The 26,401-nt window shown below is 35.9% G+C and overlaps 1 protein-coding gene and 1 long non-coding RNA gene across 3 annotated transcripts; both read left to right on the top strand.

Moving 5' to 3' along the window:
- Positions 1-468: 468 nt before the first annotated feature.
- Positions 469-25,971, top strand: LOC139984732 (uncharacterized). Of its 2 annotated transcripts, XR_011799164.1 has the most exons (5): positions 469-1,824; positions 1,951-2,085; positions 10,630-10,683; positions 20,511-20,939; positions 22,148-25,971. It is a non-coding gene; the product is annotated as an uncharacterized lncRNA (long non-coding RNA). The 2 variants fall into 2 exon arrangements; XR_011799163.1 differs by lacking the exon at positions 469-1,824 and having other exon boundaries at positions 1,883-2,085.
- LOC139984474 (uncharacterized) lies at positions 12,591-14,449 on the top strand. The gene has a single exon (XM_071998390.1). It carries the CDS (start codon positions 12,863-12,865, stop codon positions 14,447-14,449), a length of 1,587 nt encoding a protein of 528 aa, XP_071854491.1. The 5' UTR covers positions 12,591-12,862.
- Positions 25,972-26,401: the final 430 nt, after the last annotated feature.

Raw genomic sequence — 26,401 nt, 5'->3', positions numbered from 1 at the left:
TTGATATGAGATACAGCTTTGTGTGCTATGTAGAGGAAACCAACTCCTGCTTCAATCGGACATCAGGTTCTCAAGTTATGAGGTTCCAAAGGCTAGTTTTAATACCTTTTTAGCAATAACATTGTGTGTGTATATTAGAGCACATAACAATTTTAGGATAGAATGCACATCATCGAGAGGAACATTTTTGATAAAAACTGTCAGGTCATTTAAGGTCACTAATGGGCAAACAATGCCCACTTATATGTTAATTTATTAATTGACAGAAAAATGCCCACTGATGTTAATTTTTTAATTGACAAAGTCCAACATGGCTGATGTATTGGGACGAGTTGTGAAACAAATAACAGTTGCAATACCTATGCATATAAACATGGTCAGTAAAAATATTTCCTTTTGTTACACCTCCAATGAAGTTCCATACTGCAGGCCAATATATTATCCCCCCTCCCCCTTAAAGGGACATGAAATACTCAACTTTCCCATAATCATTAATCATACTTTCACAGATGTTTTATACAAACATCCATCTTGATTGTGTACTGGACCAACTTGACCCTTTGATAGGGTATAATGCAGAAACTATTATCATCAATTATAAGGAGTCTAATGATAGAGTGCTTGGGTTTTCAATTTGAGTCTGTGTTGAGTGAGAAGATGCTGGTGTCCCTACTACCAGGGAGTTCTAACTACCAGATCCCCTGGGTGACCTGATTGGGAGTTAGTAAGTAGTACTTACAAAGTAGTATCGAACAACAGGTGATCACTCTGCTGCTGACTTCAGAAAGAGCCAGACTCAACAATACTACATCTATAACTCAGCATTCAGCTTAGAGGACAGTCTTCTTGAAGTACTTTCTTAATACTTCAATTCAACTTCAACTTGTTCTGTTTCACTGCAGTAAGGTATGTACCTTTGTTTTGCATTTAATATAAATGTATATTAATGTAAATTTATTACTGGATACTGGATAAGTTTGAAATGGAATCAGGATTTGTGACTAAACAAACTTTGAAGTATATCCAGCTAGTCAAGTATGCTAGCCTAGTACTATTAGTGTTAAAATCCTTTCATAATAATAGTTAGGCTTTCAGTTCAAGTTTTAATTTGTAATTTCTAGTAATACAGTGTTGGCAGGAACCAGGGCCAGTATATTCAACCAATTTACAAGTTTTTAGAACTGTCTAGTCTAGTTTACTAGTAATATTAGTACTAGGTTAGTCTAGAAGTATGCAACTACCATACTGTTCCATGGAGCATGTAAACAATTCTTTTCTAATTTTTTCATAATGAATACAGTTAGGCTTCAAGAACTTTCAATTATAAGTTATGTTCAAGAATTGTATTATTTATGGGTTATTCTGTCTGAAGTTTCGTCTTAATTGAGACAGATAAAAGAAGAAATATGGAAATAAATCCTTTGACTTTTTAGATATTTTTTGGTATAAATTAAGGGTTCTAGATTCAATCTGGTGCTATATTTGAAACTTTACGTAACTTTACGTTCAAGAATTGCCTTATTTTTGGGGGTTATTAATCTGTCTGGAATTACGTTTTTAGTTGAGACAGATAAAAAATTATACCAAAAATAGCAATTAATCCTTTTTTTTTGAGAAATTTTGGATAAATCAAGGGTCCTTAGATGCAATCTTGTGCTATATTTTGCAACTTTAAATAATTTATTGTTTAAGAAAATTAAATTTTGGTTTGAATACTTTTTTTAACACTCCACATCTCATCTGGGGGGAGGAGGCACAATGTTTCTGGAGAGGGCACATCCACCCGTCATACCCGGCAACACATAGGCATAGCACTGCATTCAGGTAGCTCTTCCAACATGAACATTTTCTTCAATTTTACTTTCTTGCTCTTAGACTGAGTCTTATAGCTGTTGATTATGCCTTTTTTGATCAGTGTTAAAGAAAATCGTAATTGAATTTCAATTTCAGGAATTTATTCTGCTGACTTCTGAAAGTGACACAGACTGATAATACAGCCTTCAGTACAGTCCACGGGACAATCAACAGTCCACTTAACTTCATTTCAACTTCATGCTTCAACTTGTTTAGCGTCGCTGCAGTAAGGTAATACCTTTGTTTTGCATGTAATGGAATTATGATCAGTTTACTTTTGTGAAAAAACAAACTTTGAAGTATAACCAGCTGGTCAAGTACTATTGCTATAATATTGATATTACTTACTAACAGCCTACTCAGTCTAAAGTACTCCTACTGTAGCTTTTAATCTATAAGTAGTATGTAGGTTATTATCATGGTGACATCCCTATGTTTTTGGGAGTAAATTTTTTGATAAAAAATTTTTTTTGGGGACTCAATTTTTATATGTACCCCCATTTTCATCGGAATCACCGAACTCATGTTGGTCCGAAATCATGTTGGTCCAAAAAAATTTGGTCCGAAAATATGTTGGTCCAAAAAGATGTGGGTACAAAAAAATTTGGACCGAAAATTGTTGGTAAAAAAATTGTAGTATAAAGAAAATATTTTGGTCCAAAACAATTTTGGAGCGAAAAAATGTCCGAAAAACATGTTGGTCAAAAAAAAATTTGGTCTGAAAAAACTCGGTCCGAAAAAATTTGGGTAAACAAAAATATAGTCCACAAATTATTTGGTATTGTCGGAACATATAGAGACGTCCGAACATAGAGATGTAACCAGTATCATACTCAAAGTCAAGTAGTTAATAAAAAAACAAACATGATAGTTCATACAATTTATCCAAAATGTTTATGGCTAATCACACAGGAGACATGTATCCAAAGGATACAGGCTTGTACTCAGGTTGTAGTGTAGCTGCAGGTCTGTACAATTATCAAACAAGTGACTACTATTACCTGTTTTATGTCACACTGTGCTATTCTGAGGTCTGTATCTTTTCTAAATATTGTATGAAGACTTTAATCAGGGATTTCAAGAAGCTTAGCAAGTTTATAGTACGAGTATAAATAATATGGGGATAGCAATATTGTAACTTGATATTCTTATTTCATGTTCAATACAACCTCACAAATGTGTCAGTAGCAATTATGTTATGTGGTCACCAAGCTGGCTGTGTTTAACATTGTGCGGCAGATTAGGATCTGGTTCTCTCACCAACATAAACTCTTTTATTCAACATCATCAAATTCTGCCAATTAAATTATGGACTTGTAGGCAACTTTAATACTTAACATAGCAAATATGCAATTTCTAACAATTTGATGTTTGATTCTAGGGGCCATAATATAGATGATATAAGAACTAAACATATTACGCATCATCTACTACACTATGACTTATCTACTGACCACGTAGCCATATCCCCATAGCCATATCCCCAAACTCACCCTCTTTAATTTTCTCAACAATCAATTGAACGAACAATCTGATCAGTTATCCATATTCATATATATCCAGTGTCTCTAACTGGTATAGAAAGGCTTTGGGTGGCTCTATAATTATGACCATAGCTGTTAACAATTGGACCAAAAATGATCATAATCAATCATCTGCTCATTTGGTATTAGGTCAAATTCGAATAATTTCTTATTTTCAATTGCACAGTTATTACAATTTTAAAATGTGGATGTTTGACCCCATGACCTGACTAATGTTATTGGCACTAAAAAAATCTACTGAGGCAGCATATCATGCAATATTAAGATTGTTATTGCTAAATCTGCAACTTCATTACCATTGGTGATGTAACAACCAAAAAGAAGATACATCTACAGGCGAGGTTTAGGTTTAGGGGTTTCGGTAGAAAAACCTAAACCTGTCTAACAAAATGTATAAACTTAATCTGACATTTTAGCTGGCAATTATACAAATCTTTGAACATTAACAAATCATGCAAGGGCCAGGATCCAGGTTTCTGGAAAAGTGTGGCGTGGCCTCCAGTGATTGCAGTCCTAGGGGAGGGGTCTAAGAGAGGAGGGGTCCCGCTACCTTTGGTTAAATTTTTGAATAGTTAAGTACCCTTAGGTGCAATCCAGTGCAACATTTAGCATCATTTGAAGTCAAATTTAATTTGGCCAAAAATACATTGCTCTGCAAAAAATAGGGGGCGGCGTACAACCTTCAGCTCCCCCCTGGATCCGGCCCTGATGCCTCAGATGTGTATAGTAGGTATACGTTATTTAGGACATATTATTTTAAAGTTCATTTGTCCCAGTATCATTTTATATTAGACTGAAAGTGAATAACTTGAATACTGTGAAATCAAAGTCTGTTCAGTAAGAGTATTAACAAAATAAGTGTATAAGGCACCTTGCAGTGAAAAGTTTTGTTGTGTTCTAGATAACAAATTAAATCGTAAACCAATCATTACGTGCACAGAAAATCACATCAGCCTCCAGGAAGAGAGGTCCTTTGTCCCCTCAGATTTTTTACCCCTGCCCTTTTCAACCCACCCCCCAATCCCACTCAGATCTAGTACTCATTAAAATTTCTCTAATCAGGTTTCAAATTGCAGTATTTTCAAAGGTTAGATATTTAACAGTTGTCCCCATTTGATACACGATACACCTCCCAAAAATCTATTTTGTCTCCCGTTGCCCCTTCCCCCCCCCCAAAAAAAACTCCTTCCTGGTTTACTTAGGCAGGTGTTGCTACTGGTGAAAAACCTCATGCTTTATCCAAATATTTAACTTGACTTTTGGACAATTTGCTAACTTTTGTACTTGAGAGGTCAAGCAGAAGTCTCCACTTCAGATTATTATCAGCAGTGATGACTGATAAAATGCATGCATGGTTGGACATTAATGTTGGGAGTTAGCTATTGCAATCCAATAGTTGACCTGCATCTGGGTGACTTTTGACTGGTATTACTGTACTTTCTTTGGTTATTTGAATGTTTGTATCAATTTTTGACAGATCACCTATAGTAAATATATGAATTTTATGGTGACATTATGAATTTGATACTTAACCACAGACAAGGTAAACATGACGTAATACCAAGCTCCAATAAAAACTTATATCCCTTCTATTTTCCACTTAATAATATATATATATAGGCAATATATATAGCTCCTCTGACATAGCACCTAGACGTTTCACACACACAGGGTACCGAGGACATGACTTAACTTCTTTATCCATGGACATAGTGAGATACAGTGGTGGCGTTATAGGGGGAGTGGGTTATTTCTCCCCTCATATTTTTTCCCTTGCCCTTTCAACCCCCCACTCGGATCTGGTACTCATAAAAATTGTAGAATCAGGTTTACAATTCCAACAATATAATTATTGGAATTAACTGATTCCACCAAATTACACACGATCACTGTAAAAAAATGTTGACACATGTACCCCTCTAAGAAATTATTCAACTAAATTGTATGAAAATTAGGTGACTCAAATCATACACTTGATTATGAATACAAATCAAATTCAATGTTTCTTGCTGAAATTCAATGAACTGATGAAGGAAACCTGGTGTTAATTGCATCCTTGGAGAAATCAGAATACTTACTCTACTTCTTAATACACTGTAACTAACTCATTTTTAGTCAGTCATATAATATAATAGGGAATGTTAATTAAAGAGGCCATGACACGAAAAATCCAACTCATCGAGAGTAACTTCCTCTGAATCTATGAGAAAATCTATGTTCAAAACTATCCTCAACACCTTCAAAACCTCAAGGACTAATTAGTAATTAACGTTTTAATATTCGCATCCGAAAATAGATATCTGAGAATGCGATTTCACAACAAGACAATGATGACGTCATGTTAGGAACACACGTGCAAAGCCCAGGCATGTATCGGATACGCGACGATCATACCGTTCCATATACACGCACATTTACACTGAGAGAACAACCACTGTATTACGCTATATCGTTAGAAATTTCAAGTTTGTTTTACAACTGTTGTAAACTATCCGAGAGAAATGCCGGTCCGTTGTGTTGTTGGGGGCTGCATAAATATCATTACCCATGCAATTAGCCTTCATCCATGGCTGAAGGACGAAAAAAACACGGCGATTATGACCAAGTTAGTGCACAACACCAGCGCCGATTTCACTGGGCCTAGCCAGTATGCAGCTCCGAATGAAGCGAACACTTCACGGAAGCATACTACGATCCCTCCTTTTTGTTATGAAATAAAACAAATGGACTTTAACGGTTCCACATAAAAGAGTCATTCTTCTGTCAAGTAATCCGCAAAAAACTACTCTGAAGACCAGATCGGGGAACAGGAAACCTCCAATGGGGCAAGTGGCGATCCTTAGGAGGTAGCGCGCCGAGCACTAGTAGTACTATGGTATTAGCGTTACTACACTGAAGTCGCAATAGACGAAGAGATTTTACTGTGATCATCTAAATTAACACCCCCTTCATTGCTCTATTGTATACTAATAAGCTATGAGGTTAGCTTCAGAAGCAATGGGTTACATCTTCTTGTGAACAAATCTCAGTGCCCCAATTTATTTCTGGAATATGCTGGATCAGTTAGTTATAGCAATAATTTCTTATTCCTATTCCAGGAAAACCATTTTTTATGTTGTGGAGGGAGTGGGGGTAATGGGGATGGGTCAAAATAGGTAGGTAAAAAGATTTTATTCCAAAGGGTGTTTAATTAAATCTCAAAGCGATTTATTTTAAAGTCACAGAGCCAAAAATTCACACAACATAGTTCAAGTGTTAAATCATTGAACAAAATTTATTCAATATCAGTTCTAGACAGTCATTCTGGACAATCTGAACTAACATTAAGAACAATCATTGTATTATATGACATAAAAGTAGAACTGTACTTTCCATAAACATTATCATTCTTAAATTACACTAATGTGATTTGTGACATCAAAGGAGGTTAAAAGAAAACAACTTACATGATTTTTTTTGCTTTAAGCCTACAAAGCAGTTGCATGTCCATCGCTATCAATCATTGTTGTGACAAATTAATTAGAATAATCCAGAATCAAATACAATAAAGGGTTATTTAAACCAAGAAACACTGCACGAAGTAACTCACATGCAAAAATGTTACACAAGCACGACGACACGTACAACACTGATGGGCAATGTGAAACACAGCATCACACGCATTAAAACAATCGAAGACCATTAACAGGGTGTACTGCTGAGTTTTTGAAGAAAGACTACAAAACAAACCAACTGCTGCTGAAGAAACAAAGTCTAAACATTCAAGAGTTCTGCTGCCTCCATTGGTCTTTATTATGACTTTTCTGTCAAATATCATTGGTGATATGGATATTTTGGCTTCCAGATTAAAGGTACGAATCAAACATCTGGGAGGTAAATGCCCCTAAAAAGGTCAATGCCCGTTCCCATATGCACATATTATATGACATCATGGTCACGCCAATACTTGTGTCCAAATGCTTCAAAACATGCCTTTTCTTTCATTGTTGATGTTGGGTCTGGAAAATAACCTTTTCATCCTGAATTAAAAGTCTTGAATTTCAATATATCAACACTGAGGGAACCCTGACGGTTGATAATCCAACACAATTGTAGTTTAGAAAAGGTGTTCCTGGAGGAATTTCTCAACCAAGGCTTCCTATACAATGAGTTTTCTCCTGGCAACTTGAATCCAGTGTAATGACCATTGGCTGGAAAATCACTTCTGATCCTTTGGACTGCACATGATGGTAGCACAACCCTGACGTGTCTTGCTAGGAACCCCAAGTATCATTGAACCTGTTGACCGTAGGCTATGTATCTGTACTGCCTGGGAAAAAATTTATGAAAGTTCAAAATGTATTAATGTTGGCCATGATGTCCACAATAACAAGCAGGCATACAATGTACAGTTATGGTTACATTTGTTGTGATTTTACACCTTCCGTGTATCATGAAACATTCTTTTGTTTCAGAAAATTGATTTGCAAAACTCCAGGCCAAAGTACTAGCCAAGTAATAATGAGTATGAAATAACACATATGCCTACCTAGCATGGCTGCATAATGCAACTTACATCCCCGAGCCAAACTTTCAGTATGCAACAACCCTAACTAGTACTACACACTCTACATATGGGTTGTAAGTTACCGTAACACAACGCACAATATGGTTTAGGGTGTTCCGCGAATTCCAACAACACATGCACAAAATGGACTGGATTTTGTTTTTAAATGCTTCGTTAATAAATTCTTACCACGTTGTATGTTCCTTGCAATGGTTTCGAACGGATTTCTTCTTCGATATGTTGTGGAGCTTCAATTTCGGCTCGTTTAACAGGATCGAACTGATACGGTTCTAACACCTCCGCTCCACCCTCAACGTTCGGTTCAATATTGGAATGATCATCGCCTTCACTCTCTGCTTCGAATATGAGAAAGGGCACTCTAATTATAGCCCAATTTCACTGCCTAGTGAAGAACCATTATCACTTTGAACTTCGGTTGCCGCAATTGGTTCTGGATCCGCCATTTCACATGAAATTTTGATTTGATATCGCACTTGTGATCGGTGTTTTGTTTAGTAACTACTAGTAGTATGTGTACTTGTCTACTGTGTACGTGAATGGTATATTCGGAGGATCGTAAATGTGTTCAAAACGTGACGTCACATGACGTCATGCGAATCGGAAAATTTTCGAGTAAACAAAGTTTCAAACGCCGAAAAGGGTAAATTCATTCTCAATTTTCGACTTGAAAAATCAAGTTTTAAACTGGCAGAATGGTTGATACATGTTCTAGAGAACATTCTTTGATGGATCCCAAAAATATAGGACTTTGAAATTTTCGTGTCATGGCCACTTTAAGCTTATCATTGCCTGTAGGCTTGAATGATTGACCCTCTACCATCTCCAAAGGAATTTTGCCCTGGCAGCTTCTATTGTCTGGAGACTAGGGTATAAACTAAACATGGTATTTAATGATAAATGATATGTATGATAATTTTTCCAATGAACTGAATCAACTGACAGTGGATAGATACCAGACAGTAAATGTGTTACTACACCTACAGTGGCTTGTGTAATCAATCAACTTTATTTAGTGACCCTCTGGACTGTGTATTTGCTTCAAATTATATTGCTGCTAATTGCCCCAATAAATATCAAAAGTTTCAAGACACAGATTTGACCTTAGGGATTTTGATTAGGGAAAAGAAAAAAAAGAGAAAAGATCTCTGGGAAGCTCCACTTTTTTTAAGGCTGTCAACCAGCTGGGAGGTCAGGCTTAGAATTCTGCCCGAGTCTACCAAAGACTTTAAATAAACATATTGCCAGTCCATCTTGACATTCAGCCAAAAAAAATTGGAACAGGGAAAATAATCCAGCAAGCTAAACCTGCACTGACAAAATGAGCTGTAAATCAATGAAGAAATCACAAGATGATAATTTTTACATGTGCCCCATCCCACTGCTTTAAATATTTGGTTTCATGCTTACCATTCCTTCCCACCATTGGCGGCGCCAGCATCAGATGTCAGAGCCTCTCTTAGCATACATACTCAGGGCGCAGTCTCCCAGTCCCCTGTTCATCCTACCCTCGGGGCTCATCCCCACCCCTCTCCCACCCCCAATAGGTCCCTAACAATTAATTTACAGCTGAATTCCCCATATGGCTTCCCCTCAGCATAGTCTACAGCTATCAACAGAATTTACTGGCATGTTTTTATATGGTTATTGATGCAACGATTATTACATACAAATACACCTGCTAGTTGTAATTAACCCTCACAGGTCTAAGAATGGTAAGGTACTCCAGTACCACTCTTACCTTATTGAAATCAATGTAACACAGTATAGCCTTATACACAACACTGAGCACAGCTACAACATCGCTTCTACTGTAACTACTGCTTATTTTAGGTCTTAAATCCAGCTTCCTAAAGTTAAGGGGACAACATGAGGATGGCTGAAGGTTGCCATCCCCTTCTGTTATATTCCGTCCCCTTCTGTACTAATTCATTCCTAATTATTAATTATTCTGGGCCTTCAAAAGACCCAATTTTCTTGCGCATGCATTGTCATATATCATGTAGGCTGTATATATTTTTGGCAGGTCTACAAAGTATGGTTCAATACTGTCATTATGGATTACACTTTTTTAAATTTATTTGCTACCTGGTTTCTGCAAATGTAAACTGACACAATTAGTGCATGCCTCTTGGAAGGGGTATAGAGGGTTTGTTTCAGTTTCTAAAAACAACCAAATCACAAAATGTGACATCCACAATAATTTGAACTTCTAATAACCATCAATGTGCTTTAGAAATAAAATAGAGCATGGGTGTTTATTGTGAAAATACTTCCCAAATATGTGGAAGTGACAAGAGATATTGACAGTTCTTCTGATCACATCAACCAAGCCCTCTATGCTGTCTAACAATTGAACACAAGTAAGGCTACTAGGGAATACTTTGCCAAGTAATTTACGATTTCTTTCAAAACTTTGTACGATAAATCTGTTATCCACAATTTCAGTTGCATTTCAACATTTTCAGAATTGATTTAACACCATTAAACAATGTATTGCCATAAAAAATTACATGATTACATCGCTGTTTAACAACAAGTCTGGTAATACTTCATTTCATCACTTATTTGTAATCTATGGTAAATATAACAATAGGGCTAGAGAATTGCCATAAACTAATATATTCATGGCAAATATTCAAAATTGCTTCCTTCTTTTCTTTTCAGGTTCCCTGTTAGACTTCCTGGTTGTATTTGCACTCTTGGCCCACTTCCTATAAGGTAATCAGTCTTACAATATTGTCAACCAGCATTTTGCTCTGTTGTAAGTTTAGTTTAGTTTCAATCAATCATTATTATTGCCCTTCACTTTGTGTTATTTGTTACTCTTTCTCTTTGGCATAAGAACTCTAGTCATACTCCAAACTTACTTAGTCTTATTGTCAACCATTCTGCGAATTTGCATCAACTTAGCTTGTACATTAATCAACCAATCAACTTTTACATCAATTTGCCTGAATATCAATTATTCAGACAACCTGCATATCAATCAACTTATCTACTTGCATATCAATCATCTTTTGTTCTAACATATCAATCAACATTTGATCTTGCATATCAATTAGCCACTCAACTTACACATCAAGCAACCAATCAACTTGCATATCAATCAGCCTATCAACTTGCATATCAATCAGCCTATCAACTTGTATATCAACCAGCTTTTCAATTTACATATCAATCAACCAATCAACTTGCATATCAATTGGCCTGTATATTTATTCAGCCTGCATATCAATTAGCCTATCAACTTGCATATTAATCAACCAATGAACTTGCATATCACTTACCCTGCATATCAACTAGTCTTAACTTATATATCAAGCAACCAATGAACTTGCATGTCAATCAGCCTATCAACTTGCATATCAACCAGCTTTACAACTTGCATATCAATCAATCAACCAATCAACTTGCATATCAACTAATTAGCCATTGATCTGGCATACCAATTATCTGATCAACTTGGGTATCAATCAGCAATTCAATTTGCATATCAATCAACCAATCAACTTCTATGTCAATCAGCTTTTCAACTTGCATATTAATCAACCATTCAACTTGAAGCAAATTTGAACGAACATTGGAACTAACAATTTGAACTTTTATACTTCTTTAAAAAGTGGAACAAAATTGATGATATTTCTTCTAAAAGTGGAACAAAATTGATGAAACTGAAACCAAATTTGATTAACCTTGCAAATTTAACAAATATTTAACAAACCAGAACGAAATTTGAACAATCGTGAACAAACTTGAACACAATTTGAACAAATCTTAACAAAATTTGAACAAACTTCAACATATTTGGAGATTTCTTCCAAATATTTCTCCAACTTTGAACAACTGTGAACCAAATTTGAACAAACTTGAACCAAATTTGAATAACCGTGAACAATTGAAATAAAATTGAACCAAATGTGAACAATATTAGAACAAAATTGAACAAACCGTGAGCAAAATACGAACAAGGTTGAACAAATTTTATGACCTTGACAACTTTAACAACCATTGAACAAATTTGGACAAAATTTTAAATTTATTTCAAACATCAAACACAATTGATGAAACTGAAACCAAATTTGAATAATCTTGCAAATTTTAACCAAAATTTAACAAACTAGAACAAAATTGGAACATCTATGAACAAACTTGAATACAATTTGAACAAATCTTAACAAAATTTAAACAATCTGCATATCAAGTAGCTTTGCAAGTCAGATATTAATGAACTTGATAGCTTGCATATGGATACACCTGCACATCAATTAGCCAATCAACTTACATATCAAGCAACTAATGAACTTGCATATCAATCAGCCTATCAATTTGCATATCAATCAACTATTCAACTTGCATATTAATCAATCAACCAATCAACTTGCATATCAACTAATTAACCATTGAACTGGCATACCAATTAGTCACCCAACTTGGGAATCAACCAGCAAATCAACTCGCATGTCAATCAACCAATCAACTAGCTTATCAATCGGCTCTTCAACTTGCATATTAATCAACCATTCAACTTATATATCAATCAGTCAACTTGCATATCACTTAGCCTGCATATCAATTAGCTTTTCACATATTAATGAACTTTTTAGCGTGCATATCGTTACACTTGCACATCAATTAGCCAATAAACTTGCATTTCAATCAAACAATCAACTTACATAACAATCAGCTGTTCAACTTGCATATCAATCAACCATTCATCTTGCTTATCAACTTGCATATCAATTACATTATCAACTCCCATATCAATTGGCCTATTAACATGTATATCAGTCAAGCCGTATAAGTTGCATATCAATCAGATTTTCAATTTCAATATTGCCATATTCGACAAAATATATAAAAGTAGGCTTATATAGTAAGGGTACAGGAAACATCAGTCATGCCACAAACAAAGAAAAGGAGTTACCAGCAAAGAAAAAAAGCAAATCAACAACAAATGCAACAAAGCAGAACTAACCGAGAATGTCAATCAGGCACAAACTCTACCCAAATTATGGATGATGTGTCAGTCCAAGATTCAACTGATGCACTAACTGATATTAATTTGCACTCAGTGCAGACTCATGCATTTGCTTTCTTTCCAGTTAATAATGCATGGAGTATTTCAAAGATTGACCTGTTGAAACAATATACACAAAATATCCATATCAGTTGTAATTTAAATTGGCCGCAAATCAACAGTCCGATTTTGTATGTTAATACTTCAAAACCATGTAATGTTTGGAAAATAACAGGTGATGGCAATTGCTTCTTTAGAAGTTTGTCATTCTTAATAACAAATTCAGAAGCTAATTATCATATTTTAAGACATGTAGTAGTCCAAGCTATTGAGGAATGCCACCTTCCGCCTTCCTGGTGTTCTGTGAAAGACTACATTCAGACTACTCATATTTCTAATGATGGAGTATGGTCTACTGAAGTTGAAATAATGGCTGCTGCCAAACTTTTACAAACTGACATATATACATATGCTGTATATGGTAGTCAATGGAAATGGTTGCGATATCCAGCTTCTGGCAATTTCACAGACAATGTGAATAGAAAGAAGCGTGCAATTTATCTAGAAAACACAAATAGTAATCATTATGATGTTGTATATGGTTTTGAGAATACTGATCTCTGCCTTGTAAAACATAACCCTGAATCTTCAACTCCTAAAACATCTATAGAACGGATACAAGAGGAACAACAAAGGCAAAATTTGTGGAAGAAGCTTAAAGATGAAAAAATAAAGTATGTACAGAAAGATGAATTGCATCACGACAACAACCATGCTAACTCCGGTAGTGTCAAACGTATGCAAAAGTTAAGAACAAATAAGCAGTCATATAAACAAGAAGAAAGAGCCAAGAATGCAAAAAGGATTAAATCCAAGAGAAAGCATAACACATACAGTCAATGTGAAAAGTATGAAAACAGTAAAAGGATGAAAGAGATAACACAAAATAGAAACTATTCTCAAGCAGAAAACAAACAAAACATGAAACGAATGAAACTGACAAGACAAAAGGAAGAATATTGTCAAACAGAAAAGATACAAAACAGCAAACGAATGAAGCTGACAAGAAAGAAAAAAGAATATTATCAAGCAGAAATGGAACAAAACATCAAACGAATGAAACTGACAAGACAGAATACAGAATATTGTCAAACTGAAAAGAAACAAAACATCAAACGAATGAAAAAGACAAGACAAAAAGACGAGTACTCTCAATATGAGAAAGAACAAAATGTAAAACGAATGAAAACTATCCGTGGCATCAAAATATACACTATACAAGAGAAAGAAAAAAACAAAGCACGAATGGCAGAAGCTAGAACAGACCCACAATATGTATCAAAAGAAAATATTTACCAGGAATACATCATCAATCCAACAATTGCAAAAAATATTTTGGAAGTCAATTGCAGTTGGTCCAGAATGTGTGCTGTTGTTGTGAACAGTTATGGTACAAAGAAAGTGTGACTAACTTCGGACACACACTTAGAAACTCCACTGAATGCATTGCTTTACACAATTCTTCCATTATTGACAACAAAGTTTGGATATGTGGTACTTGTAAGGAATATATTCAATCTGACAAGATACCTCCATTAAGCTTAGACAATAATATCAGACTTACCATTGTCCCAAATGAGTTGCAACTACATTCTCTGGAAGAGAGATTAGTTGCCCTTCGAATACCATTCAAGCAAATACGAGAACTTCCTAAAGGACGACAACTGAATGTTAAAGGAAATGTGGTAAATGTTGCTTGTAATGTATCAAGTACAATAAGGACATTACCATGCAGAATAGACGAGAGCATGACCATTCCTGTCAAATTTAAAAGGAAACTTTCCTATAAGCACTCTGTTCAAAATGAAAATGTCAGGCCCAATAAAGTAATTGATGCTGCAAATTGGCTTGTTGCAAACAGTCAATTATATAGAGATGAAGGAGTTACAATTCATAAGACATGGAATGAATCATTGCAGCAGATGGATGATGATTGGCAGGAATTCGTAGAACCTGCACAAGAACAATCTGTCACAAAAGAGAACATGGATTTTCCAGCACAACCAACTCCCTCAATTCAATCTAAAGATGAAATTGATCCAGATTCAGATGATGATTGGACAGAACCTCAAAATGATGACATGCAACCTACAGGTACACTAGATACTATGCTCACACCAGAATTTGATGAACAAAACCAACTTGCATATTGTGTAGCACCAGGTGAGGGAAATAGACCTATGGGCTTGTTTCAAGACACTAATTCAGAAATACTTGCTTTCCCAACATTGTTTTGTGGACAGCCGAGAAGTGATACTAAAGATAAAGTACACTATAGCACAATATGTAAATGGAATTGCGTCACAAAGATAGACGATTTGCCAAATCTGTCCCTAACATATTCTACAAAACCAAGAAGCTACAAATAAACCAAATACAGCAGAAAGTTACACTTAGCATGCGAAAGAAGAAAACACAGGGAAAGAACTGTCAATCAAATCTTGACTCTAGATGAAGGATTTAGAGTATTCCGAACGTTACGAGGATCCCCTCCCTATTGGGAAAAGTCCAAGAGAGAATTGTTTGCGATGATTCGACAACTTGGAATCCCAACATGGTTTCTATCATTCTCTGCTGCTGAAACAAGGTGGCTTCACCTACTCAAAATCCTTGGAAGAACAGTTAATAACAGACATTTCACAGATGAAGAACTACTAAACATGAATTGGAATGACAAGTCTAATCTTATCAAGAGTGACCCTGTTACATGTGCACGACACTTTGATTACATGTTTCGCAGGTTCCTGAATGATTTCATGGATAGGTCATATCATCCAATTGGTGAGATCATTGATCATTTCTACAGAGTAGAGTTCCAACAGAGAGGTTCCCCACACATTCACATGCTCGTTTGGGTCAAAGATGCACCTTTATATGGAAATGCAGCAGCTACGGATATTGTGTCCTTTATTGATCAATATGTCACATGTAACAAACCTCCGGACACAGTCAACCAAACTGTTAACTTGCAATCTCACAGCCATGCAGGAAAAAGAGACAAGGTGTTTGCCGCTTTGGGTTTCCTATCCCACCAATGCCTAGAACCATGATTCTAACACCATTGGAAGATAAAGGCAATGACAAAACTGCAGAATTGTACAAGTGCATAAAAGCTTACTTGGATGATTTTAAACTTGCTGAAGACATTACTGACACATTTGAAGATATGCTGGCAAAGTTGGAAACCACAGAAAAGGACTACATTATTGCTATTCGTTCATCCATAACATCAGACAAAATCCTTCTCAAAAGATCACCATGAGAGGTCAGAATTAATGGTTACAATTCAGTTTTGCTGGAAACTTGGAAAGCTAATATGGACATCCAATACATATTGGACCCATATGCATGTGCCATGTATATTGTATCTTACATTAGCAAAGGACAAAGAGGTATGAGTAACCTTATGCAGCGTGCAACAACAGAAGCAAGAGAAGGAAACATGGACATTAAACAACAAGTTCGACACATTGGAAACAAGTTCCTAAATCATGTTGAAATGAGTGCTCAAGAAGCAGTGTATTTGGTGTTGCAAATGTCACTGAGGAAAGCCTCCGGGCAATTTCTGTTCGTGAACACCTCGCCACCAGAAAATCGAAGAATCCTGATCAAACCATTGAAATATATTCATCAGTTGCCAGATAACTCAACAGATATTGAATGTATGGGACTTATCAGGAAGTATGCTGTCCGACCTCAAGCACTTCATCATTATTGCTTAGCAGACTTTGCAGCTTGGTATGATATTAGTAGTGACAACAAGAGTTAACGATTGTACTAACAATGATGATAATGATGATGCTCATATGACTGAACTTCTCAACAAAGATAGTGGTAACGATGACTATGATTCAGATGATAATGCTGATGACCTATGACTGAAATTATGCAAAGTACTGATGAGGTCAAATACTACACAGTTGGTGCATTGAAATTTAAGAAAAGAAACAAAGCCAAGATCATCAGATATGTTCGGTTTAACAAGGAAACTGACCCTGAAAAATACTACAGAGAACAGCTTATGTTGTTTTTTCCTTGGAGATCTGAAAACAAGATCATAGAGTCATGTGATACGTACCAAGAACGATACCTTCAGGTTCAATCCGAGATTAAAGACAAGGAAGCAGAATATAACCACAGTGGAGATATCATTGAACAGGCAATTGATGATATTGAAAATGAAGACCCTAAGATGTATGATGCCTGATTCAGAATATAGAACTCTAGTACGCAGCCTCAATAAAAAGCAGAAAGACTTTTTCTACTATGTACTGCATTGGTGTAAAACAAAGCAAGAACCACTGTACACATTTCTAACTGGCGGAGCTGGTGTAGGAAAATCTCAAGTATTAAAAGCTCTACATAATGCACTTTTGAAATACTATTCTAGCCAGCCTGGAAGTGATCCAGATGATACTCACATTCTTCTAATGGCACCAACAGGCAAAGCAGCTTATGGCATTAAAGGCAGTATCATTCATAGTGCTTTACTCATTCCAGCTAGTCAAGGATTCCATTATAAAGCATTAACATCAGACAAGCTGAACTCACTTCGAGTGAAGTTCCGAAATTTGAAAATCATATTTATTGATGAGATATCTATCGTTGGTAATGGAATGCTTACATACATAGATAAACGACTCCAGCAAATAATGGGTAGTAAGAAAACATTTGGAGGAGTAAGCATTATTGCTGTTGGTGATCTCTTTCAACTCAAGCCAGTGTTTGATGGATGGATATTTAATGATCTAATTCATGATTATGGTCCACTAGCATCTAATTTATGGAAAGACCATTTTAGGGCCTTTGAACTGACTGAAATCATGAGACAAAAGGATGACCAGAGCTTTGCTAAACTTTTAAACCGACTAAGAGAAGGCAATCAAACAGAAGATGATTTAAAGCTGCTGAACACTACACAGTTTACAGTTGACAGTGTTCCATCAAATACATCTTTATCAGACAAACATGAAAGTTAATGCACACAATGATCAAGTTTTCTCCAAACTCAACACTCTGAAATTGAAAGTTAGATCAAAAGATGTTGTTGTAGGTGATATTCCAAACACAGTGAAACAAAAAATACTGACTTGCATACCGAACAACCCTCAAAAGACAATGGGATTATTCACTGAACTATCCTTGGGTATTGATCAAAGAGTTGACCTCTGCCTCAATGTTTCACTTGAAGATGGAATGATTAATGGTGCCACTGGTATTATCAAGTATGTAGAGAATGTACATATTATTCACATTATCTGGATACAATTTGATGACATTTCTGTAGGTAAAGCCTGTCGGCATGCTAGAAAAGAACTGTATAATTCTAAGATTGCTCCATCATGGACACCAATATCTCAAGTTGGTCGACAATTTAGAATTGGCCGTAACAAAAATGCACAAGTTATGAGAAAACAATTTCCCATTAGACCAGCAACTGCAAAGACAGTCCATAGATGTCAAGGAGACACAATGAAAGAGAAAGTTGTTGATATGTCAGGTGCTAGATCACAATGTCACATCCACTATGTTGCATTAAGTAGAGTCACTTCCCTGAATGGCTTATACGTACTTCATCTTAACCCTGCAAATATAAATGTTGATCCAAAGGTTGTCAAGGAAGTAAAAGACCTTCGTTCTACAAGATTATTGAAGATCAACAGCCAACCAATTGACAGCAACACCACAATCATCCATCAAAATACAAGATCATTACGAAAACACATTTCTGACATTGTACTTGACACCACAATCACATCTGCTGATATTCTACTTTTCACTGAATGCCATTTATCAGAAGCAATAAGAAATGATAAGCTGTACATTGAAGGATTTACACTATTCAAAAACATCCCATCTCATGCTCCTCTCTCAAACTCCCCATATGGCACTGTAATCTACACTAAGAATAATTTCACAACATTGTCGGAGCAAACACTGAATATAAACAATGTTGAAATTACCCTTACCAAAAAAAAAAAACACTTGCTGGCAGTCTTCAAATTGCAGTAGTGTACAGGTCTAAAAAAGTGCCAATGCAGCAATTCCAAGGTGCATTAAATAACTTGTTAGGTCACATAGATCACTCACAACCAACATTGATTACTGGTGATTTCAATGTTGACATGCTCCAAAACACACCAGACAAAAACAGCCTTCTTTGTCTATTAACAAAAACTTTCAACTACAAACAACTTATACTTACTCCTACAACAGATTATAACTCATGCTTAGATCACATCTACACAAACATTGCTACAAGTAAAATAATTGGTAGTGGAGTTCTTGAGAGCTATTGCAGTGATCACAAACCAACATGGATTTCCTTGCAAAACCTCCATTAATGCATATTACATTAACTATGTTTACTATTTATAAGCATATGTGCATCTACTGGTTAGCTAGCAGTAGTGTTTGCTTATGCAGTCAATGTTTGCTTATGCAGATCAATAGATCAAACACTGGTCGGATCATAACCAAAGACTTTATCCAGATTGCATGCATTGCATCAGACTTCTCTTCCTCTACACACCTCCGTAATAATAAACATAACATTACAATTACATCATTATGATCTGTGTGGTCAGTTATTATCTAGCATCAAATCAAGTATGACCTTATGTATGACACCTATAGTTATTTGAAAATGTTCATATTCGACCCTATGACCTCATTCAAATATATGATATGGTCACTCATGAGACATGTGCACACCAAGTATGTTGAAATCATTTCCTTGTTGTGGATATCGTGCATACAAATATTCAAGTAAATAATGATAAGCACTGTCCCTCATAAATATGCATTTTGTAACATTGAACACATATATACAAGCACTTGTCAGTTATCAACCAATAGCAACTTAACAATATTGCAGAAATCCAATCATGCAATTGCACAGTTATTGCAATTGTAAGATTTGTTTTGACCTGTGACTTCATTAACAGTCATGACATGATCACCACAACAATAACATTTTTCTACTCCTAATAGCCCATCCACCTATAGAGTATGACTAATAACCGTCATTATCAGTTATCCACCCCCCCCCCCCTCTTATTTACACATAAAAATTCAGACAACTAGCACCATAACAAATTCGAATATTGTAACTTGCAATTGCAGATTTCGTCCTACATACCTGTGACCTCATTAATAGCATGCCATAAGCACCATACACATATATAATGGTATAATAATTGCTGAACAAAGGTTGCAAATTTGCAACCAGGAGCATCAGCAGATATTTAAAAGATTTTTTTTTAAATAAACCTAAACTGACATAATGTCAATGTTTGTAGGTGCATTTGAAATGTTGACACTTTTTGTATAATTAAAGGTGATTAAATGCAAAAGATGCTAACAATAGAAACTTAATATACACAAAACACTAGTTATTGTTAGTGCTCATTGAGTGTTTAATGAAGTCAGTCTTCAAATTCTGTATTATTCTATATTCTTTACACAGATGATCACCATAGCAAAGATCAAGGAGATGAGAGGGAAGTCTCAACCGTTTGAACTCCCATTGAAGTGTGTCGTGCCATCTATGTTGCCGCCCACAACCTACACCAAGGATGGTGTGAAAAAAAAATGCAAAACTTTGTACTGTGTGACAGTACAGGTTTTATGAAAGCAGTGACATTTGACGTATCGAAAACAGAACACGTCAAAGAGAATGCTACTGTTATCCTAAAAAACTACATTACAAAACCGGATTCCATTATAATAACCTCAAACTAAAATCTACCGGGCACCGACCATGGCTATTGACGACACTGTCTTGAGAGAGGCAGTAAATTATCTGAGACCTCCTACTCCACCACCCTCAGATATTCCAACTGTGAAAAAATCAGCGATAAAATCAATGCAGTCAATTACAGGAAAAGTTATAAGAGTAAGTAATTTCTCACTCCATTCCTACAATGTTGTTCTGTACAGGTACTCACCATCAAAAGGTAGCTAATAATGATGTCAAGGGCGTAGGAACCGGGGGGCTGGGGGGCGCTAGTCCCCCAGTGAAAAATATGGAGGGGCGGAAGTATCATTCTGCCCCCCCCCCCGCTTTGCAAGTCAGAAAACCCCTTTTTCATTTCCAAATGAGAAAAAAATCTCATTTGGGGCACCAAACTGCATCTAAGGCCAGGTGAAAATGCAAAATTATATACAAAATGGAGTGGGTTGGTTGAAGTGTGCTATATTGCACCAAATGGCATCTGAGGCCACCTGGAAATGCAAAGAAATCTTACCCTCCCCGTAGACCCCTCCCCCAGGTCGGCCATCAGTCTTCAGCCCCCCACTCATAAGTACCTTCCTATGCCACTGAATGATGTGCATTTATGTACAAAACTAATCTAAACTACATGATTGTCAAAGGTTTGCATGATGGAAGATTGGTAGACATATTTTTGTTACAACCTGTAGATTATTCTAAAAAGAGATTTAGTAGATGAACATTGCATAGGTGACTTAACGATTCAAACAGTATTCCTTGCCTGTCTTCAAGAATGTGGCTTTGAATGTGGAAAATTATTCTTACAAGCTGTACTGGTTGAATGATCTCTATGGTCAAAGGAATTGTTATAATGGAAATATTGTTATCGAAATCCAATTAATGATAAATGGTTGAATTATTTAGATAACGTTAATCTGTTTGGAGTTGATCAGGTGGAAGTCATACTTTATTTTATATTGTCCTAATTAGATCTATTGTTCTAGGGATGAATGATTAATGAATTGGCTACTATTTGCTTTGCTGACCAACACTTAAGCCTTAAAGACCCCCCTGTCAACCAGCACTTGAAAAGATTTTTTTCTTTCATTTCATGTCAAATTTATATTGCAAATGGACAGAAATGAACTGTAGCTATCACCACAGTTTAAATTATAACATGTGACAAGGGGCCATTTTACTGACATGGAAGCCTGCCATTACCAACAAATGTTTACAGTTCTGTGACCTAGTTCTTTCCATAATCACTTTTCTTCCAAAATACTACCAATCAAACTTCATTTTGTACCAGGACTGAAATATGTTCTCTTTACTAAACTTCCAACTGACTTTAGGATTTCCAAGTACAAAAATTTGCATTATTTTGTTGACAGGATGAAGCCCCAAGACAAGTTTTTGCCAGAGGTTCAAATGTGCAAGTCCGTACCGTAGTAATCGAGGACAAGACTGACAACATAAAACTGTCCTTGTGGAAGGATTTCGCCACCCATCAATTGAAGCCGGGGGATTTTGTGACAGCTGAAAATGTGGTTACAACAGAATACCAAAACGAGAGGCAGGTTTCCACCACTTCAAGGACAAAAATAAAGGTAAAGTAATTGGTCTTACTCCTAATATATGGGCATGCTTTTGTACGTTATCTGGTATATATGCATGCATAGTGAACCAACACTTCAATACTAACTTGCCTGAACATAGTAACACGAGTCAGTATTTGAGATTGATTAAACCAGTGAAATTGTTGAATTGTTTTAACAGTGCTTAGATGCAAACTGCATGGTGCTATCCTTCACAACTTTTGTGTGTGACATATGCTAGAAGGATGCTACAGCTATTAAACATTCTATCACAAATTATTAAACATGGGCAGAGTTGTGGCCCACTGGGCAAGGTTAATAGGTCAAAATGGGGGTATCCTCTAACCACTTTTCCCAACGGTGCATCTGGGATAGGTAGAAAATACTTCACAATCTTTAAAATGCTTCTTCCAGCAATTTCATAGAATGTTTTGCAAAAATTGAGTTTGGTGATAATTTAGTATAGCTTCATATGATTTTTCAGAATTTGTGGTCAAAGATCATCTCAGGTTCACTCTTTAAATCCATGCAGCAACATGCTTCTTTACAGATTAAATGGATGTTGATGAAAGTTGATTATATTCCTTTTGGGGTAGTTCAAGAAGTAAAGGTCAAATGTCTTGTAGGGGGCAAATGTTATAAGGCTATAAAGGAATGATTATGAAGGGTATAAGGACCTATTCTCAATTCAATTCTGCTTGGTTATATATATATGCTGATTTTTCTATTGAAGAAAATTATCAGTAATTACACAACTTATTGTACAAGCTACTGCACGATTGGTGCTCTAGCTTTTTCTGATTTCGGAACCATTATACAAAAACCTTTCTTTTTAATTACATATCTACACCCCCAAATGAAGACATGCCACTCACCATAATAGCGTTTGATGTGGAAGACGGAACTTATCAGCTGCTTTGCCAAGTAGACGAAGACATCAATACTTATGAGGCAACAACGGAAATAATGAATACTATGCTTGCATCTCTTGGTGAGTAGTACTTCGATGCAACGCTTTCCATGGAAGATAGACTAATGCAAGTAATTCCAGCCACGATAAATATCAAAGTATGTGCTGGGAAACTAGTGGCTATTAATGGCAACCTCAGCACGGCCAATCTTGAAATATCTATTTCATAGTCTTAGTATGATGATTTAGTGTAGTATAGTGTATTAACAAATTGTATACAATAATATATTGATGATGTTGAAGAAAGTTAGTTGAAATGTCTGTTAGGTAGTGCTTCCTATGCAATGTTCATGAAATTAAGGTCAATAGTTAATCAAAGTTCATCATAGTGATCAAGCTCTTGCCTTCATGTGAGGATTATTTAGGAATGTTAGGTGAAAAACACCATTTAGGGACCATTTTGAGCTGATTGTTGCTACTGTTCAAGTTTCTGTACTATTGGTGCTCTAGTTCATAGTGTTATTGACAGTAATAGTTCAATAAAACCATTTACATATCGCACAAAATGACAATCTACCTTTACAAAGCGATTAGTAAGCATTTCGGCGTTGGAGTTATTCAATCTTGTTTCAGCTTGCTGATATGTTAGGATGTTTTACAGAAGCACTAAATTACGCATCAGAACACTACACAGATAGATATGTAATAGCCTGTAGCCCTAATGTAGACAACTAGAAAAACCACAAAATGATAAATAACCTATTTACTTCATTTGATGTGATTAGCAGATGCTGGTTGCTGTTATTGACCTGAAATAACATACGAACATGTAGAATGTCATGTAGTATTTTAAAGTTAAATGTTTATCTCATAAGAAACTTTGTATTAAACTACAAGAATACAATGTTTATTGTATTTCCATACTTTGTCAGCAATCAGTAGTAGTTCGGTATCATTTCATTCAATAAATGAACAAGAAAATCCAAACTTGATGTATTGTTCATTGTGTGATTTTCAACAGAGAAAATTTCGTAATCATTAACTGAAGAACATATATAGATGTACAAAGCTATGCAACTTCATGGAAAAAGTCATGCATAAGACCATTTTAAGGCATTGCTCAGTGAGGCCTTAGACTTGGAAAGCCCCCAGGTTTCAAAGTTGTCAATGAAGTAGGGGTAGACTTTTGCCAAGCTATGAACTTTATGCATTCAACTTGGCATGTGTGTGTATGTGATGCTTGGCTTGTGTACACGATATCTCAACAGAATATGATGTATCATGATCAAACTTGGTGAATGGATAACCCATAGTGAGAAGAAGATCCCAATCGTGTTTGGTGCCCACAAAGGTCGCCAAAGGTCAATTATGGTCCAAAAACTCCAATCATTAAACCTGCAATATCTCCCGGTGCAAACTCTGATGCAGTTCATATTTTGAGAAAAGTTTTGAATGGGGTAAGGGATCATTTCCAAACATAACAGTTATGTGACCCAAGTCAACAAAGGTCAATTAGGGGTCAAAACTGTTAATTTTCAGACATTTAGTGCAATAACTCCCAGTGCCAAGGTATTACACGGTTGATATTTTTGGACAAGTTGCAAATGGTATAGGGGAATATTTTAAAACTTAACGGTCATGTGATCCGAGGTCACCAAAGGTCAATTAATGTTAAAAAACTAGTATTTTGGGTGTAGAAAATGGGCTAAGAAAAAAATGTTTGAATTTGTATAGTTTGATGCTCTATTTAGGTCTCATTAATCAAAAATGTCAATAAGTTGACCCAAGGTGACCTTTGTATGTTAAGTAATATGAGGTCAAAGTTAATTTTCAGACATTTAGTGTAATAACTCCCAGTGCCAAGGTGTTACACAGTTGATATTTTGAGACAAGTTGCAAATGGTAAAGGGGAATATTTTCAAACTTAACGGTCATGTGATCCGAGGTCACCAAAGGTCAATTAATGATAAAAACTAGTATTTTTGCGATAACTTGAGAAAAAATTCTCCGTTTGGGTTGGGAGTTGCTTCAATGCAATCTAATTGTCCACCCACATCTGGGTGACCCTTGACCTCAATTTGACCTCTGGTGACCTTTTCGTGTTTTGTGGAATTTTACAGTTTCGATGCTTTTTTCAGATGTCAAAGGTACCTTCTGATCATAAATGTCAATGGGTTGACCCCCGTGTGACCTTCGTGTGCGAAGTTATATGAGGTGAAAGTTAATTTCAGACATTTAATGCAATATCTCCCAGTTGCAAGGTGTGACAAGGTTGATATTTTTGGAGTAGTTACAAGGTCACCAAAGGTCAATTAATGATAAAAAAGTAGTATTTTGGGGGGAGAAAATGGGCAAAGAAAAAATGTATTTTTACAGTCATGCTCTATTTAGGTCTCACCGATCAAAAATGTCAATTGGTTGACCTCCCGGTGACCTTTGTGTGTGAAGTTATGTATACAAGTTCAAAGTTCATTTTTAGACATTTAATGCAATTAAATCTCAATGCCAAGGTGTGACATGCTTGATATTTTGGGACAAGTGAATGGGGTGGTGGAACATTTTGAAACTTAAAGGTCATGTCATCTGAGGTCACCAATGTTATCATATCTGTTGACACGCTTGTAGGTCTCTTATATTTCTAACATTTTCGACGCCATATTAAGATCTCAAAAGTGCCTTTTCATCAAAAATCCGATCGTATTTTGTGATCACAAAAGTGTTTGCTACAGTGTTGGTTACTTTTATGGGAACATGTAGGACCACAATTACTTGGACTATTTCAGCCCAATCTTGCTTGATAATATTATGTGTATTGTCATATACCCCAAGCAAGGAACCACAGTGCCCTTTGGCTCTTGTTCCTCAACCAAATACTTAGACTCTGCAGTGAAGGTCGATAACAGTTTTGGTATGACACGGCTGGGATTAGAAATCGAGCCGCGCCTCCTGGTTGGCTCTGACCACTCAGATGATTAGTTCAACCTATTTCTAGTGTGATATGTCTTCGCACAATTTGGACATGAGCCAATATATAAGACTGACTGCTCTCTTGGGCCAATCAAATTCCCTAGCTTTTCCCTGATTTTTTAGGCATTTTTCTCAAATTCCCTAACTTTTCCTGACTGTAAAAAGGGAAACTA

Source organism: Apostichopus japonicus, chromosome 17, assembly GCF_037975245.1.
Source record: "Apostichopus japonicus isolate 1M-3 chromosome 17, ASM3797524v1, whole genome shotgun sequence".
NCBI lineage: Eukaryota > Metazoa > Echinodermata > Holothuroidea > Aspidochirotida > Stichopodidae > Apostichopus > Apostichopus japonicus.
The sequence above is the reverse complement of the archived record's forward strand: the minus strand, read 5'-3'. Positions and strand labels throughout refer to the sequence as shown.

Bases quoted from the DNA above. Each gene is read 5' to 3' on its own strand.
- LOC139984474 (XM_071998390.1), top strand. From the start codon at position 12,863: ATGCCACAAACAAAGAAAAGGAGTTACCAGCAAAGAAAAAAAGCAAAT.